At 41.9% G+C, this 17203-nt stretch overlaps 1 protein-coding gene across 1 annotated transcript; it reads right to left on the bottom strand.

Moving 5' to 3' along the window:
• Positions 1–1474: 1474 nt before the first annotated feature.
• chst6 (carbohydrate sulfotransferase 6) lies at positions 1475–16408 on the bottom strand. The gene is made up of 2 exons (XM_034132191.1): positions 16264–16408; positions 1475–6002 (listed from the first exon to the last, which is right to left on the bottom strand). The coding sequence occupies exon 2, from the start codon at positions 5909–5911 to the stop codon at positions 4709–4711; it is 1203 nt and encodes a 400-aa protein (XP_033988082.1). The 5' UTR covers positions 5912–6002; positions 16264–16408; the 3' UTR covers positions 1475–4708.
• Between the last annotated feature and the right edge of the window lie 795 nt (positions 16409–17203).

Genomic DNA, 17203 nt, shown 5'->3' with positions numbered 1-17203 from the left:
GCATTAGAGAGACAGGATGTGATTATTTCAGTATTTTTCCCGTGTGCAAAGATGACCGCATCATCGGCATACATTTGTACATTCAAATCAGGACATACATTAGGCAAGTCATTAATGTACAGTGAAAACAGTAATGGTCCAATAATGGAACCTTGTGGAACCCCAACAGGGTTCACAAGGTACGGGGATTTGGTACCGTTGACCAAAACACACTGTTTTCTGTTTGATAAGTAAGACTCAACCCACTGTATTGAATCTGCAGAAAAATTGAAATGAGTCAGCTTTGTAAGGAGCACTTGGTGGTCAACAGTGTCAAAAGCCTTCCTGAGATCAAGGAAGACAGCACCTATGGGCTCGTGTCCAACATACATTTAACCTTTTCCACAAAGACACAGTGAGCTGTCTCAGTGGAGTGGTGAGCACGGAAACCAAACTGCATTGGGTGGAGTGGAGCGAAACCTTTATCTAAATGTTTGGTGATTAGTTTGGACACCCATTTCTCAGCTACCTTAGAGACACAGGGGAGGATGCTGATTGGTCTGTAGTTGGACATCATTGCCTTATCCCCAGATTTAAAAATCGGTGTCACCGTGGCCACCTTCCAGGATGATGGAACTTCCCTCGTGCTGATAGATTGATTCACTAGCATACTAATTGGTTTTATTAGACCGTCAATATTTGTCTTTATAAAGTTGGTGTCTAAATCATCTGCATCCCTAGCCTTAGAACCTCTTAACCCTAAGATTATATTTTTTACCTCCACCTCTGTGATTTCCTCTAGGTCAAAAACTGGATGTGTATCCACAGTCGGGCTAGGTGAGACCTCAGATGGCGGGAAGAGCTTTGTGATGTCCAGAGCACTATTTATAAAATACTCATTCAGAGAGCTGGCCAACACTGCAGGGTCTTTTATCAGGGCATCATTGATTTTTAATTCTAGAGCATTATTTTCCTGTTTCTTATGTTTACCTAATAGTTTATTTAGGATTTGCCAAACGTTTTTACTGTTACCTGTCATCTTGTGTTTTGTGCCATATTGTTAAAGCACTTTTGGCTGCACTGTGTGCATGTGTATTATCAATATGGTATTAATATATGAAGTATATCAAAGAACATACATTGACCAATAACATATGGCAATTCTGTTGATATTGGTCTTAAATGTGTAATAGTAGATTATTGTTAAGAAAAGTTGATTCATGTGAAGTGAAACATTCAAAGTGTAAAGGTTTTCCTATCTAAGGGATCACTTTGTGGTTTCAAAGCTTTTCGTAGTGTCCTTCCTCATCTAGTCATGCTTTTTCTTTTAAATCAGTGATGAATATTAGGTGATGTTTTATTTCTATTTTATACAGTAGTAAAATCCGCCAGCAGATGGCGCCAAAACGTTACTGATGTACTTCTGAGAAAATCAGCTTATCTTCTTACAAACCAGATTTCAGTTAAAGGCAACAGAATAAACCAGACCAACAAGTGACAAGTAAATATTTATTGCAGTCATTTGTACCGTATAGTTCCCGCTTCAAGTCATCTTCATATAAATACATGAACAAACTGGCAGCTCTGAAAGGCACCGACTCTTCAAACTAAATAAAGGAGATGTGGTTAAAGATAACAGTCTCACATGTTTCACATTGCACACCGACACATGTTCAATGTGCAGGCACTTCATTAAATCAGTGGCAACATTTTCACAAACTTTTGATTAATTCCACAGTAAAAAACAAATTACGTAATAATAACTTCTCCAGGTCAGGACATTAAACATCATCAGTTTATCTACATGTGACTGCTGACCACTTTTTGGTTAAAGCATCACACTGCAGAAACTCATCATGGCATCCCCACTCTTCATGTGTGATTGACTTAAAACTCCCTATAATGACATCTTACACACCCATACCAGTGCTATTGAACACTTTATTTTAAACATAATTATGAATGCAAAGGGTGGGATACCTAGCAAACAAGCACAGTATTCAACAGTCTGTCCACTGGGAAACCATACATACCAGCATTTGTGCAGACACTGAGAGAACACAATGTACTCAGCCAGCTCTGTTCCATATGTTCCATACAGGCAGGCGGACTCTCATCTTCAGACATGTTAACTCTTTCAACACAGTACCCTTACTGTATGCGTTGAATGTTAATGTAATATTTACCTTAAGCAGGTACATATCTCCAGTAGGCGATTGTTATTAAATAAACCGTGGGTCAAACTGACACACAAGATGTGGTACAGCCAAACAACAACTTCACAATGTAACACACTAATGCTCAGGACATTCTAGTATGTTGTTATGAGCTGCTTTTAATTGATGTGAATATGTTGGAATTGTCCTATAAATGCTTAATTCTTATCCCTTGAGAAATCCTTAGTCACAATATAATTCCTGCCTCTGAGGTCCTGTTTCTTCATTCTAGCTGCTCTGTGGCTCCATCTGTGATTTTCTTTAAACAGCTGCTGGAAACAAGAATGGTGAGTGGCAGGCAGTAAACTACCACACTGAGCTGAGAGACGTTTGAACTCAGAGAACTCTGGCTGTTTCTACCAACAACTATTCCCACAGCCTGCTGCACATTAAACAAAGACATCAAACAATGCTCAAGTTTAGGTTTAAAGGAAACTAATGTGAAGAAGAGAATTGTACCTCTTATCAGAAAGCACTTTATAATAGAAATGCTTACTACTAAAAGTACTTAATTTGGCTGGTAAGATGTAAATCAACATGATTTAACAATCTTCAAAGCTTAGTTGAATACTCGATTCTGATTGGTCAATTTGGACATTCCAGAGGTCTGCTTATTTTTACTAACAGACTGTTGCTAAGGAGAACAGACTGTTGCTAAAGATGATCAAGTCAAAGTCTGGTCCATGTAACGTCAGCTGTGGACAACTTTTTCAATATTTATGTTTATATTTGTGGAGAGTGCAACACTTTGGATTCATGATGGCTAAACTGTCCCCAGTAAAGAAAAGAAAAACAGAGCAAGAGAAGGAAAGAGGTTAAAAGACAGACGTCAGAGAAATCAACAGAAGAAGACAGACAGCAGGTAAACACTAAAGGGAACAGCAAAAGAAGACAGACAGGAAGTGAACACTAATGGGGAATAAAGAACACTGACCGCTTGGCGTCGGATTCCTGATCCCCCTGTCGGTGTTCTTTTTTCATGAATGACCGCTTCACTGCATATTATCCCTAACATATTGACTAAAGCTTTGATCCTTAATCATTGTCAAAAGTATTTGACTCAGAACACCATCTACTGTGTCAGTGTAATGATTAATCAACCAAGGACAAATAATAAATTCTGTAAACAAATATAACTGGGGTGTTCCAGGAAGAAGATTAAGAGTTAGCTAGTTACCACTTTTATACAACTCCTAAACAGCGAAACATTGTGCCCCGTCATGAATGACTCATTTGATATGTGTAACAAGTAAATGTTAAGATGTTTTTTAACAGCAGCTATCCTAAAAGGATGGAGGTTCAACCATTCATCCTGACTTCAGCTCCAATGAAGCTCAGTGACAGACTTCTCTTCTCTTCGATTAATCAAATTCACTTCATCACGCTATTATCAGACCTCTGCACCTCTCAAACGATGTAAGGGTACTTCCTGCCCCCCGCGCACCTTCAGATGCAGATCAAAAACCCTAGAAAACTTCCTGTCTCAGGGACAAAGACTGGCTCTCCTCCTCTGAGGGAGCGTCATCAGTGATCCGGCCCTCAGGGGACACTGGCATGGGGCCCAGCTCCAAACAATGTGCATTCAAATGCAGTGAATTAACACGAGTTCTCTGGGCCAGGGAGGGATGGCAGCAGCAGGACTGGCAGGGATCCTGCCCTGTTAAATATGCTCTGACTGTCCCCAACACTGTGGAAAACTCCGGCTCGGAAACAAAGTGTAAAGTATGCGTAGTGGCTTTAAAAATATATAATTTGTCCAGACCAAGTACCATGTAATAATCTGTTCTTGTTTACAACTGAATTATTTTCATGTGGGGCCATGATGGGGCCAAAATTGATATGTTCAGACGTTGTGAACAAAGCCAGTGTAAGATATATTGTTGAGTTGTCTCTCAGTGAGCTGCTCTGGGTACATTTAAATTCTCTTTGGTAAGCATTGGGCAGTATGAACATCTAGGGGCTGCTGTTAGATAGAGTTTCCCGCTTGGTTCTGAATGAAGCCTTCATGTCGTTATTCTATTAACATTTTAGAACCAACTGGAGATGAGGAAAGGAGGAAGAAAACAATGGGAGGGGTTCTAATGACAATTGTTCCTGTTTTTATCTTGTTGAGACGCATCAGGACACATTCTGATACGCTATACAAATATATGTGGTCAAATCCCAGACCACCCTGGCAAGTGGTTTGATGGTGGGATCCACAGCGTCTTGATTTTGCTTACATTTCTAAAGCTGTGCACTTGTGCTCTTATTGGCTAAGATGCATATTAACGGTCTGGGTTAATGTGTCTTCCAGTTTGGTTATACATTTATTTTTTGGCCCTTGCATTCAATATTGCTGTTCTGTCATTTTACATTGAAATCCCATCACTCTACTGACTAATCAAAGCTTTAACCAGGGAAATCAGGCCAGTGTTCCCTCAGTTGTAGCACTTATTAAAGACTATGAAGAACATGGACTTCAGTCCAGTGTAGTCTTTTGGTGTCTTTGCTATTCAGAAACAGAAGGTAATTTAAGCATTACCGGGATGCTCTGTCTTAGCTGGCAACCAGCTGAACTGATACGGTTCCCGGGGCACAAGTAGATCTATGTCAAGTCTCTTCTGTTCTTTTTCACTGTTAACCGTTCTGTACCCGAGCAACGACATGGCCCCTTTACACACTTCCTGGATGCGTTTGACCTTGCTGTGAGGCAGCGCGGTGCGCCAAGCTTGCGAGACGTCAGCAGCGTTTCGTGACGAGATTTCGAAGGCATCTTTCTTGGAGCCTTTGCCTTTTCCGTGCGTCACCTTGAAGATCCATTCCTGCAGCTGTTCGGTCATCTCTAGACCTACAAACTCATACATGGCGTTTATCTCGTCGAGAGGGTTGCGCGCCACATCCTCGTAGCGCACCATTTTGTAGCGGCCTTTCAGAAACGGAGGGGCCTTCAGGATGGCCCTCTCATGAATGCGCACGTGGCTACGGCAGATCTCCTGCATGGCCTGGTACTGCACCTCTGCCGGTGGGACGTTCCTCTGCTCCAAGACCACAGAGTTATCGTACACAAAGGCGTTGGCTGACGCCTCTTTGGACCGCACCACGGCCCGCGGGTCCCTGACCAGGTGGATGATGCGGAGGTCTATGTTTGGATCCTGCAGCAGCGGGTAGAGGGATTCTAGCTCAAAGAATCTCACTTCCTTTAGTACCACATGACTGTAACTGCCGCAGGCGTCCTTGGCCCCCTGCAGGCCTTGAGCATCACAGGCCTTGAAGCACTGGGTCTGGTTGCTGAACTGGTTGCGGGGGGTGAGAGGACAGGCCGGCGGCGAGCACAGCGCTCTGCTGTGACTCCACATAAACAAAAAGGACATGTTGATTTGCTCCGGCATGTAGGCCTCCATCACAGACATGTCGCACTGGAACACGCTCCGTAACAGATCCCTCACCGCCATGCGCAGAGCTCGCGCCCCGTGCTTCTGCAGCTTGGTCCACACGTGCCACGCCGGCTCCATCAGGTAGAAGACAGACGGGTGCTGACTGAACACCTGCCCCACGAAAGACGAGCCTGATCTCCAGGAGGACAGCAGCAGGACATGCACTTTGCCGCCATTGGAGGGGGGGGAGCCGCAGGGGCTGAGCTGGACGTACCAGCCGCAGAACAGCACCACCGCCGCCCCCTGGAGGATGACAAGGAAGATCATGGTGCTGAGGTTCACTCTGCAGCGGGGCATCATGGCCGACGATCTTTCTGCTGCTTTATGTGGAGCTTTTTATCTTCGCCCTCTGTGGAGCTGTGTGTTCCCTCAGCTGTAAGAATAGAAAGGGCTGAGGGTGGAAGAGAGATAGAGATAGAGAACAAGAGCACAAAAAAAGATATGTTAAACGTAAGCAAATCAAACAATGTTTAGGTTGTTGAGCAAAACGCATTATCTTCAGTTTCACAAGCTGTTTCCTCAAGTTTTGAACAGTGTAGCACCTGCCTAAAGCAAGCGCTGGAACACAGCACTCACCACTGAGAAGCTAAGGCAGCACACAGTGATAAGCTGTTCATATGACTTCATGGAAATGTCCTCTGATTTATCATCTTAAATCTATTGTAGGGATGTCCCGATCACCTTTTTTTGCATTAAGAGAAAAAAAAGGTAACAGATAACGGCTGGTCATCCAACGTGATGAATTCAGCTATCTTGGCTGTTTTTTTTTTGGCCTTTTCACTGTTCTGGGGCAGTTTCTCTTTCCTTTTAAAAGTCTCTGAAAGTGTCAGTTGTTTCAGTGCCGTTACCTGAGTGGCCGCTGTGTACTCGTCGTGTTGTTGTTGGTGTTTGTATTAGATTGGTCGTGTTCTGTTCTTTCCACCACGCGGAACCTCCGCCTTGCAAACATTGCATCTGGCTGTTACACTGCCTTTGCTTTCAATTTTATAATACTTCCAAACTCCTGACATTTTCTCTGTCCCGACTCCCGAGTCACCAGCTGAACGTAGCCTCTCGTTAGCTTACTGCTACTATTAGACACTGCGCCCTGCCCACTCTGTTGCCAGATTTGAGAGAAATAAGCAACCAGGTCTATGAAAACAAGCCCAAAAGAAGCAACACATACATGATGTTGTGTAATTTTAAACCAAAACTAAGGCCTCAGGATGACTTTAAGACGTGAACATGGTCATTTTTGTTTTGTAACATTAAATTAAAAAAAATATATTTTATAAAAAAAAAAAAAAAAAAAATTCCCGATCCCCGATTTTTTTCTCCCGATTCCGATCTTTTGGAAATCACGTGATCGGCTCCGATCCCCGATCACGTGATCGGATCGGGACATCTCTAATCTATTGCACAACGTAATGCCGTAAAATGGAATGTTTATGGTACGAACATTTTTATATTTGCAAAATAATGTATTTTTGGTACACACAATGTAGCAATATGAAGTTAAACTTTAGATTGTAATTTTCATAAGCAATTATGACATTTTTGATCAAATACTCCACATTTTTAACTGCTAGGAGAATGTCTCAATTGGCACATTCACACCGCAGTACTTTTCCCACAAAGGTTCATCAGAACTTAGTTCATCAGAACTCTTTAGTTCTAAACTAAATGAACTAAGTACAGATCGCGTTCACACCGGAATAAGTCCCTGGGGGAGAATTAGGCAAATGAAGCCGCTGACGTCACTTCTTCTTCTTCTGCTTTGGGTTTACTGGCAGGCAACGTATACTGCCGCCCGAAGTCCCCGGCTGGAAGTCCCCGGAGTTAGGGACTGGCTTCAGTAGAAGCTGCTGGGTAAATCCATTCCGAGTAAATCGCCAGAACACCGACACCTCCTCATCTCCACCGCTCCCATGTTTTCTTTTGTGTTGCCATAAATTAGTCTCTCTGCGTTTCTGCGCTGGGCTAATGCTAATGCTAATGCGAGGATAATAAAATGGCGGCTTCACAAAACTTTTTGGGAGTTTTACGGGGCGTGGTTTGCATTCCGCCCAGCCAATCAGACATAGGAACCTTTTTCTCCCATGAAAGTACCTGCTCTCTAGCAGGGACGGAAAACTGACGGAAAAGGGGGTAAAAAGGTTCTCATGAACTCATTTTAGTTCCGGCTCTTTTTGGTGTGAACGCGACATTTCGGAACTATATCGGAACTAAAGTGGGAAAAGTACTGCGGTGTGAACGCGGCTAATGTATCCTTTTGTGTATTGGTTCAAAATCCTCCTGTAAAACTCAATGTGAACCTTGCTCTCTCCCCTGCCGTTCATTTTACATTATCTTATCTTATCATTATCTCCCAGGCTACAGACAGGTGAAGGTGAGCTGAAAGAAGGAGAGGGGGAACATCAAGTACTAAAGGGACCAGAAGCTCTCCTTCCATGCCACGAGTATGTGTGTCAAAGGAAAAATGCATGGACATGTATGTGTGTTTTATATATTCAGTGTTCATTCATTTATCTATTATTGCTTATATAACATGAAATATATTTCCAAAATTATTATTCAAATTTTGTGGCAAAGAATTGGAAAAAAGCAACATATGCTATGAGCGTTTTTCCATAGAGAGTGGAAAAGCCCCATCATGGGATGGTAAAACTCTCCGGAAATGATTTGAGGGCCGGTAAACTTAAATGCAGAGACCCCCATTACACCTGCTCAGGAGCCAATCCCAGCCTCTAAATGAATCTGTTCCAGCAAACAGTGGAAAGAAACAAGAGTAAAAAGAAGAAACAGACAGTGTCAGGACTATCCTTCAAAGTTTGTAGATCCAGAACACAGCTGCCTGGTGATCCATGCGAGCGTAAGCTAAGATGTTGTGCTTATTGAACAAGTCCTGACATGGTCTGCTCACACTCAGAGCCTCAGGACACACAGGTACAGAGCACACACACACACACACACACACACACACACACACACACACACACACACACACACACACACACACACACACACACACACACACACACACACACACACACACACACACACACACACACACACACACACACACACACACACACACACACACACACACACACACCACACATCGCTCCCCTCCTTACTATCCTCTCCCTGTCATTCACTCTCAGCTATCCTCAATAGCCTTTGTAAAAGTGAGCTGTTTAAAAATGTGTCATCTTATCATCTCATGTACTTGACCTGTTAAGCCCTGAGCCTGTTTTTCAGGTCTCAGGCTTGAAAATGACATTCCCAGAACAAATGACCACATCTTCCCTTCTAAAAGGGTTAAATTAATCATCTTTTTTCTCAAAGTAATGATAAACATGTGGGTTGGATGTAGAAAAGTCAGAATCAATATAGATGTTTTTTATTTTAAAGAAAACTCAGATTTTACATAGTAAAAAACTGTAAATTATAGTGTCCGTCCAAAAATTATTTTTTACTTATAGTGAAAACTACCCTTGGATGATGGTAAGGTAGACTAAAAGCTTTAGGAATCCAAAGTACAACATATAATAAGTACCCTGTATCAAGATTGATGCAAAACAAGTGACATTTGACCTTTTTAGAGAGATTTAGCAAAAAGAAACCACTTCTGGGGTCATTTGGGTGGATTTTCCATATCTCTGGCCCCCCTTGCTTGATTTTGATGGTTGACACCTCTTTCTGACTGTTAGAGCCAATAGAATCGAAGGGGGAGTCCCCCACACACACTCATTGTGAAAAGAAAAGGTGTGGGCTTCGCGCATGCAGTTTTGCATTAGAGTGAAGCTACAGTCTAGCTGTGACATCTAGAAACGTAAAAGCATGGATTATCCGTCTCATTGCTTATGGATTATCAGAAATCATTTCAAAGGGACACAGACACATTGGATTAACCAATGGATTAACTTCAGCAGCGTTTTTATCGTTTTAATGCCATTGAAGACCTCTTTGGAGAGACTACAGAGCCAAGGTAAAAATTTTAGCATTTTTAGCTACCTAGCGCCACATGTTTTGATGTCTGTTTTTGTTTATAACGTCGCAAATTCGTATAATTCAGTGATAATGAGGGTACCCCAGTGTGAGAAAAAGTTTTTAGAGAGTACTTGTCCATGGACAAGTGAGTTTGGCAATTTACTTGTCCGAATACATTTTTCACTTGTCCAGAATCGACAAAAATTGGGGCCACTGGAATCTTCTTCTTCGCCATCGTATTTTACATTTTCCCACGGTTTTTACGATACAGCTAACGTAAGTGAGCGGTAAGATTTTACTGCATCACACATAGGGTTGGGTATAGTTTGGATTTTAACGATTCCGGTTCTGCTTTTCGATTCCGGTTATTTTCGGTTCTCGATTCCGGTTCTTTGAGAGGGTAAAAATAAGTCCCATGACAAACTGGGAGAAAAAGATATTTATGAAAACATTAAGTCAAATCTGTATTCTTATTTACAAATCACTTCAGACTGTTTAATTTCTTACGGTTATTGAATACAATTATATAAAAATAATGTCTGCATTGTTTAGTTAGTTCTAAGTGGTGCAGTTTGAGAATGTACAATTGGCCCAGTCTCCTCTGATGTTACACTGCAACCTGCCTGTGAGACAGAGTCCAACCACACATGTCCAACACATAGGCCTAATAATAATAATAATAATACATTATATGTATAGCCTATAGGCCTAGCGCTTTTCTACAACTCAAAGATGCTTGCACGCTTACACATGTCCTGCAATACACATGCTGCAGCTGCTCAGCTGCTCACTGTTTGTAAAAGTAAATAAATAGTATTTTCATTTCAATAATGTACTTTCTATACCCTGCTTCATAAACAATACTGACATCCCTGTGCTTCTCCGAGTCTGGGGGTCGGGGGATGTGAGGACAGCGCGAGGACACAGACAGGGAGGCTGCTTTACTTCATAAAGGAAATGGCGTCAATATTAACAACGTAGGAGCTAACGCTTAACGCTTAATAACCTTCATCACGTGTTAGAGAAAGAACATAAGAAAGTTTGACAAAGATGAGGCTGTTAAACGGGCAGCGGGTCCGCTGTGTGTAGAAAGAGAGAGGGAGAGAGAGAGACGCTGAACTGCACCGTGCAGCGATCAGATGATCCGGAGCATAGAGAGAGAGAGCTGCGGTCCGCGGGGCTCCGCCTCCTGTCCTCACAACTCTTATTAATCACGGTACCGGACAATTGTTATTTGTTCCTACTCGGAACCGAGTTTTGCTTCCCAACCCTGCCACTGTGCTACACTTCCCGCCCCGCCCCGCCCCCGTCTAACAGTACAGAAAGCGGCGAGATGCATTTCCTTGGGAATCTACAAGCAGAACCGAAACTAACATTTCTAAACGAACAATGGCGGACACGGACAATTTGCGAACGAGTTCTGCCTTTTGAAAACTGAATTTATCTATAATTTGTCAATAAATGAGGGCTAAAAACGTCACTTGTCCGCCGGACAAGTCAATTGAAAGATCTACTTGTCCGATATTGTAAATAACACGTCCCGGACGGTGGGACGGGTGCTTTTTCGCACACTGACCCATAGATTCTGTGTCACCTCACGATGTGAATCGATGTCATGGATGTGGAGAAGAGATAAATAATAAGGTTTTGTGAGTGATTTTCGGTGCAGTCATCTGTTAGCATCTTTCGCTCGTTGCTAATTCAGAGGCTCAGTGTTAGCATTGTGGTTTTTAAAAAAAAATAAAATAAAAAATGATTAGTTAGATGAGTTTCTTCCCGTTACATGGATATAAAACATTCATAGTTTATTAAATGAACATGCCCTCAGACACTGTTTCCTGCAAGATGTTGCGGCAGTGCCCCGGTACCGGGGTCTCTCGGGTTTAACAGGTTAACTAAAACATTGCGCAATAATCCGGAAATACACAGCCATCCACTAGTGGACGTTTTTAAAAGCTACAGACACGTCTATTTAGATTAGCTGTTTATTAGAGACGCCCCACTTTAAAATAGTCTTTTAATCTTTATTTTAGGGCTGTTAGTCGATTAAAATATTTAATCGCGATTAATCGCAAATTAATCGCACATTTTTTATCTGTTCTAAATGTACCTTAGAGGGATATTTTTCAAGTTTTTAATACTCTTGTCAACATATGAGTGGACATATATGCTTTATATGTTTGTTTATTATCATTTGAACAATGACAAATATTCTCATGAATATTAAACACAACAACCTCTGAACATTACAAATATTCGCCTCAATTCAACCTGGAACCTCTCTCATACAATAATACAATACAATGTGTGTGTGTGTGTGTGTGTGTGTGTGTGTGTGTGTGTGTGTGTGTGTGTGTGTGTGCGTGTGTGTGTGTGTGTGTGAATGTGGAGACACTGTGATGGATCGTTGGAGCTATGTGCAGCTCAAGGCATATATGCTCGAACGGGAGCTGCCTGGACGCTGCAATCATGTTGCGCGCACTATCCGTGCTGAGTGTGCTGACTTTTCGTACAATGTCCCACTGTCTGGCTACCTGCATAAAGTCAAGTGCTCGGCGCAGTTGTCGGCGAAATGTCGCTCCTCTGTTTTCATTGAAACAGCTCCTTATATACGTTAGCGCAGCTAGCTAGCACCAGATGCTAACAACAACAACAACACGTAAGGTGTGCCTCGCTCGCGCCACACATACACACACCCTCCCGGTCCTCCCGATGGCCAGTCCGGGCCTGCCGGTGAGCGTGGAAGTGTGGTCTGCCACAAGCGGGCGGCAGGAGCGGGGCTGTCGGCATCAGCTTGTAGATGGTATTTTAAACTCGATGCGCTCTGAAACTACGGGGCGGCCGAGGACAAAAAATACACATGCGTTAATCGCGTTAAAATAATTAGTGGCGTTAATTTTCTTTTGCGTTAACGCGTTATTAACGCGTTAACTTGACAGCCCTACTTTATTTATTTCTATATTGTTTTATTTATTTTAAAGGTTTTTATTTTATTAGCTACATTCCCTTTTAAGTTGGTCTTTTAACATTTTTACCCTTATTATTCTTATAATTTATTTAGTTTGTATTATTATTATTATTATTATTATTATTATTATTATTATTATTATTATTATTATTATTATTATTATTATTATTATCTTATTTGGGTTTTTATTTGTATGTATATTGGTTTATTTATTGTGTTTTATTTTGTATTATCATACCTTTTAGCTCCTGTGTTTCTTAAACTGTTAAACTGCTATATCATGTTGCTATGCTGTATGATTTTAAATTGTGAGTGTGCCTTGTTAAAGCACCTTGAGCTGCACCTGGTGTATGATACAAATAAAGCTTCATTTGTATTATTATCTATTATTCAATGAGGTGAAACAACCATCAATATGAACTTCAATTGATATAACATCCTTTTTTTAGAAAATCGATTTTAAAATAATAGGAGGTGAGATTTGTTAACATGAAAAAGGTATAAACTTCCACTCCGTACCTGGTTTTGATCATACAAATGTAGTATTTTATCAAATGTTTCATTGTGAATTAAAGTGAATTATAAGGGTTGGCTCTTCTTTGAAGTAATAGGCACATATCCTTAAAGGTAGGGGAGGTAAGTTTGAGAAACCGGCTCGAGATACACTTTTTGTTATATTCCATGGAATGCTCTTAACATCCCGATAGCAATGAATATCTTAAAGGTGGGGTAGGTAAGTTTGAGAAACCGGCTCGAGATACACTTTTTGTTATATTCCATGGAATGCTCTTAACATCCCGATAGCAATAAATATCTTAAGTGCTTTGACAAAAAATCCATAAAAAAATGTCATCTGTGGAAGCTGTAGTACTGTGAAAAGTACGACCAATCATTTTAGCCGGCCCGGCTAAAATAACTGGATGGCCTACCTGCCTGTCAGCCTTCCATCTGTGCACAAACTTATCTCGTGCCCTCATTGGTCATGTATGCGTTCGTGTGTGTTGGAGGAGGGGCTCTATAAGGAAGTGGCAGATTTTCTCCGGTTGTGTATTTTCAAATTCTAGCGATCTCGAGCCGGTTTCTCAAACTTACCTACCCTACCTTTAAAGGGCCACACAGTACAGACCACTCCAATTACATAATTAAACCACACCGCATCTCAAATAAGGGCTGGACACCGGGATCACATGGTCTGGAAAGGTTGTAAAAAAAAAAGCAAAATAACCCTTCAGTTACTTATTACTTTCTTTTAAATGATGTTGCTATTTCCCAAATATCTTACAAACATCTGAAGCTTTTGTCTGAATCTCTGACCTGAAGCAGGACAGCTCCAATAACTGCATTGATCTACAGGGACTGGATCAAGGTAATTGTCCGTTTAAAATGCCTTTCTACTTCCTTCAAATCTAGGCCATGTCGGCTTGCTCAGGACGAAAATGAAAACGAAACTGTAGATCAGCCCAGGAGAGAGCTTCCTCACCAACAGAGACGCCGGTCAATAGCCTCTAACTGGCAGAACAGAACATTTCTCCTGTTCCTGTTACATTACATGTTGTTCCCCCAAAGCCACTTACATAAACGTATAGGATAGTATAGTATAGTATCTAAAGTGTAGTATAGTATAGCAGCATAGTGTAGTATTTTAAAGTATAGTATAGTATGGTTTAGTATAGGATAGTTTAGTATTGTAAAGTGTAGTATAGCATAGCATAGTATTGTAGTAGAATATAGTTAAGTATAGTTTAGTATAGAATAGTATAGTATGGTGTAATATAATATAGTATAGTTTAGTATAGTATAGTATAATATAGTATAGTATAGTATAGTTTAGTATAGTAAAGTATAGTATAGTTTAGTATAGTAGTATAGCTCAGCGACTCAGTTAAACAATAGTCAATAGGTCTCCCTTGAAAAAGAGATCAATGATCTCAATGGGATTTCATCTGGATAAATAAAGGTTTTGAATTGAATTTAGTCTGACTGAAATGACACTAATGGTAGGTTACAAAATGGATCTGCAGGAAAGAATACTGTATTCCTACTGTATCAGTTAATAATAATAATAATAATAATAATAATACTTTTACTTTATATATCGCTTTTCCAAGTGCTCAAAGACGCAGTTAAAAGTTTTTGATGTTCTGCTTATTTCTGAGGATGCAGTGTCCCAGAAACATGCTGTGCTCAGCTGTCTAAACTCATGAACAATTACCCAAGAAGCTTCTCACGGTGTTTCAGGGTGTCACGCAGCTGCATATAAAGCCATGACAATCAGTGGGAAGGGCATTGTGTTCAGAGGACAGATACACTAAGACAGGCTGTCTTCTTCAGGAATATCCTCAAACAACTACACACTTTGTCATCTCTTTTAGACAAAGGCTATCTTGCTGTTAACGAAATGCAAACATCTTAATTAAATATTAAACGTCAGAACTAGCTATGCGAGATCCGGATTCTGATAGAACAAACAGCATATTGACAATTTAGATTGATGTTTGGGTGAATTAAATAAAACGCTCATGTCATGCTGAAGGTTTTTGTTCGTTGAGTGATCAGTGATGGGATCATTGATGACACGACATCATCATTCTTCATTACCTCTGCTGTCAGATTGGAGATCTCTGTTTACATAAGATACATCTCTGAATTCGTTTGGTTTTAAAATTAGATATGTCTGATGTTGCCATATATAATCAAATTTAGAAAAATCATCCCATATTTTGTTGTTGTACCCTAATACCATACTGCCCAGCAATTCAGACCCTTCCCCACAGAGGGTACTCACATTACCCAGATGAGCCTATCCCTTCCTGGGTCTATTGTAAGGTGAGTCACTGAGGCTGAACCTGGGATGCTTCAGGGCATAGATCTTCATTTTTCTTGATTGGAATTACCCCAGTTAACACTACCAGTGTGACATTTGGTGAATCACTTTAAGCTGCACCTGCTGTATGAAAAGTGCTATATAAATAAAGCTTTATTATTATTATTATTAGTAGTAGTAGTAGTAGTAGTAAAGTAACCAAGTACTGTACTAAAGTACACTTTTGAGATAGTTGTACTTTATCTGAAGAATTCCATTTTTTGGTAGGCTACTTCGTTCTTCTACTCCACTACATGTATTTAATACCTTTAGTTACTTCACAGATGTGGATTAATGATGTGAAATACAACCAAGTGTTAAATCAGACTTTAGTTCCACCTGGAGTAAATTCACAAGCTACCCTGCAGTATACAAAGTCATTCAAACTAGCTGCACCTTTACTAGCTTTGATAACACTTTAATGATCAATCATTATAAAACATATCATATATATTATTCTGAAATGGAACAATCTGCACAATGAAGTAGCCTATTTTTGGTACTTTAAGCATATATTGCATTCCTACACTCTGGTACTTTACTTAGAGATCTGAGTAATTGTACCACCTCTGTGTGTGCAGACCACAGTAAATGGGTGTCATGGAGCCCCCTCCGTCAAACCAAACTTCAACTTTATTAAAAGTCTGCTTGGAGAGTTTGATTCAGAATATGTAGGCATTAACCAACAGCAAACCGTTAGACCCCGCACGGCTCTTTTTCTTAGTGAAGACTCTAGCGTCCTCCCCCGGTCCCACGGTAACTACTCGGATCACCGAGGTGCCCAGAGACGGTCTTGGTCGGAGAGAAGGGGGGAGATAATGTCTTCCCCTCTCCCACAGAATGTCTTACCTTCAGCCGTGTTCTCGCTCGTGGTGCCAGGAGCCGGAGCCGGTGCTCAGTCCTCTCCTCCCGCAGCTCGGAGCCTCTGCCCGGTGTCGCCGTGTTTTGAGACGTGGCCAGCGGCTGTGCGGACTGAGGCAGTGGGCTGGTGCTCAGAAGAGGGGGGTGGCTGGTGCTCGGAGACTGGGTGGAGGAGGAGGGGGGGGAGGGGGGTGGACTGAGCGGGCGGGACCTGATATTAAAGGTCCCATGTCATGCTTTTCCGGTTATTACCCGTCCCCTTGTGTGTTATGAAGGTTGTTATGCATGTGAACGGTCTGCAGAGTCACAAACCCTCAAAGTACACCCTGTAGCGAGTAAAACTCTAACACAGAAAATACCTGTCTATGCTGCTCCAGAACGCCTCATTGGAGATTTCTCTTTTTCTTCCTGGGTACAGTGACGTGACCATACCCAAATGGACCCATTGGTCCAAATTGACCAATCCGTGGAGCTTCTCACACACACACTCTCTCAGCGGCGAAACTGTGATGCGCTGGGGGGGGGGGGGGGGTGCTAGTGGAGCCTCACAGCGGCGAAACTGTGGCGCGCTTAAACTGTAGGTGCGCCGTTTGGGGGTGCGGGGGGGGGTGTGCGGGTGCTAGTGGAGCCTCGCAGATGGGGGTGCTGCAGCCCCCTCAGCACCACCCCCTTCCCGCGTCCATTCGTGATGTCTCGCTGTCTCGCAGAGCCCACGCAGCAAGCAGGAAATGAACCCAGCTCACACTGTCCGCTCCTCGCAGTAGCGAGCCGCGCAGCGTCCCGCCAACACGGCACCCAGACCCCACGCAGCATTCTCATCTGTTGCTAACGCCATTGTAACACATAATCACTGATGTTCCGCTGTAACGGTGGTGGACTCATCAGAACAGAGTGGGCGAGCTGACCAATCAGAGCACAGTGGGCTCAC

This window comes from Trematomus bernacchii, unplaced genomic scaffold, assembly GCF_902827165.1.
Source record: "Trematomus bernacchii unplaced genomic scaffold, fTreBer1.1, whole genome shotgun sequence".
Taxonomy (NCBI): domain Eukaryota; kingdom Metazoa; phylum Chordata; class Actinopteri; order Perciformes; family Nototheniidae; genus Trematomus; species Trematomus bernacchii.
Note: the sequence above shows the minus strand (reverse complement) of the source record. Positions and strands in the feature narration are given on the sequence as shown.

What these genes read in the sequence shown, in the direction of transcription:
- chst6 (XM_034132191.1), bottom strand. Translation starts at nt 5,911, where the DNA reads ATGATGCCCCGCTGCAGAGTGAACCTCAGCACCATGATCTTCCTTGTC.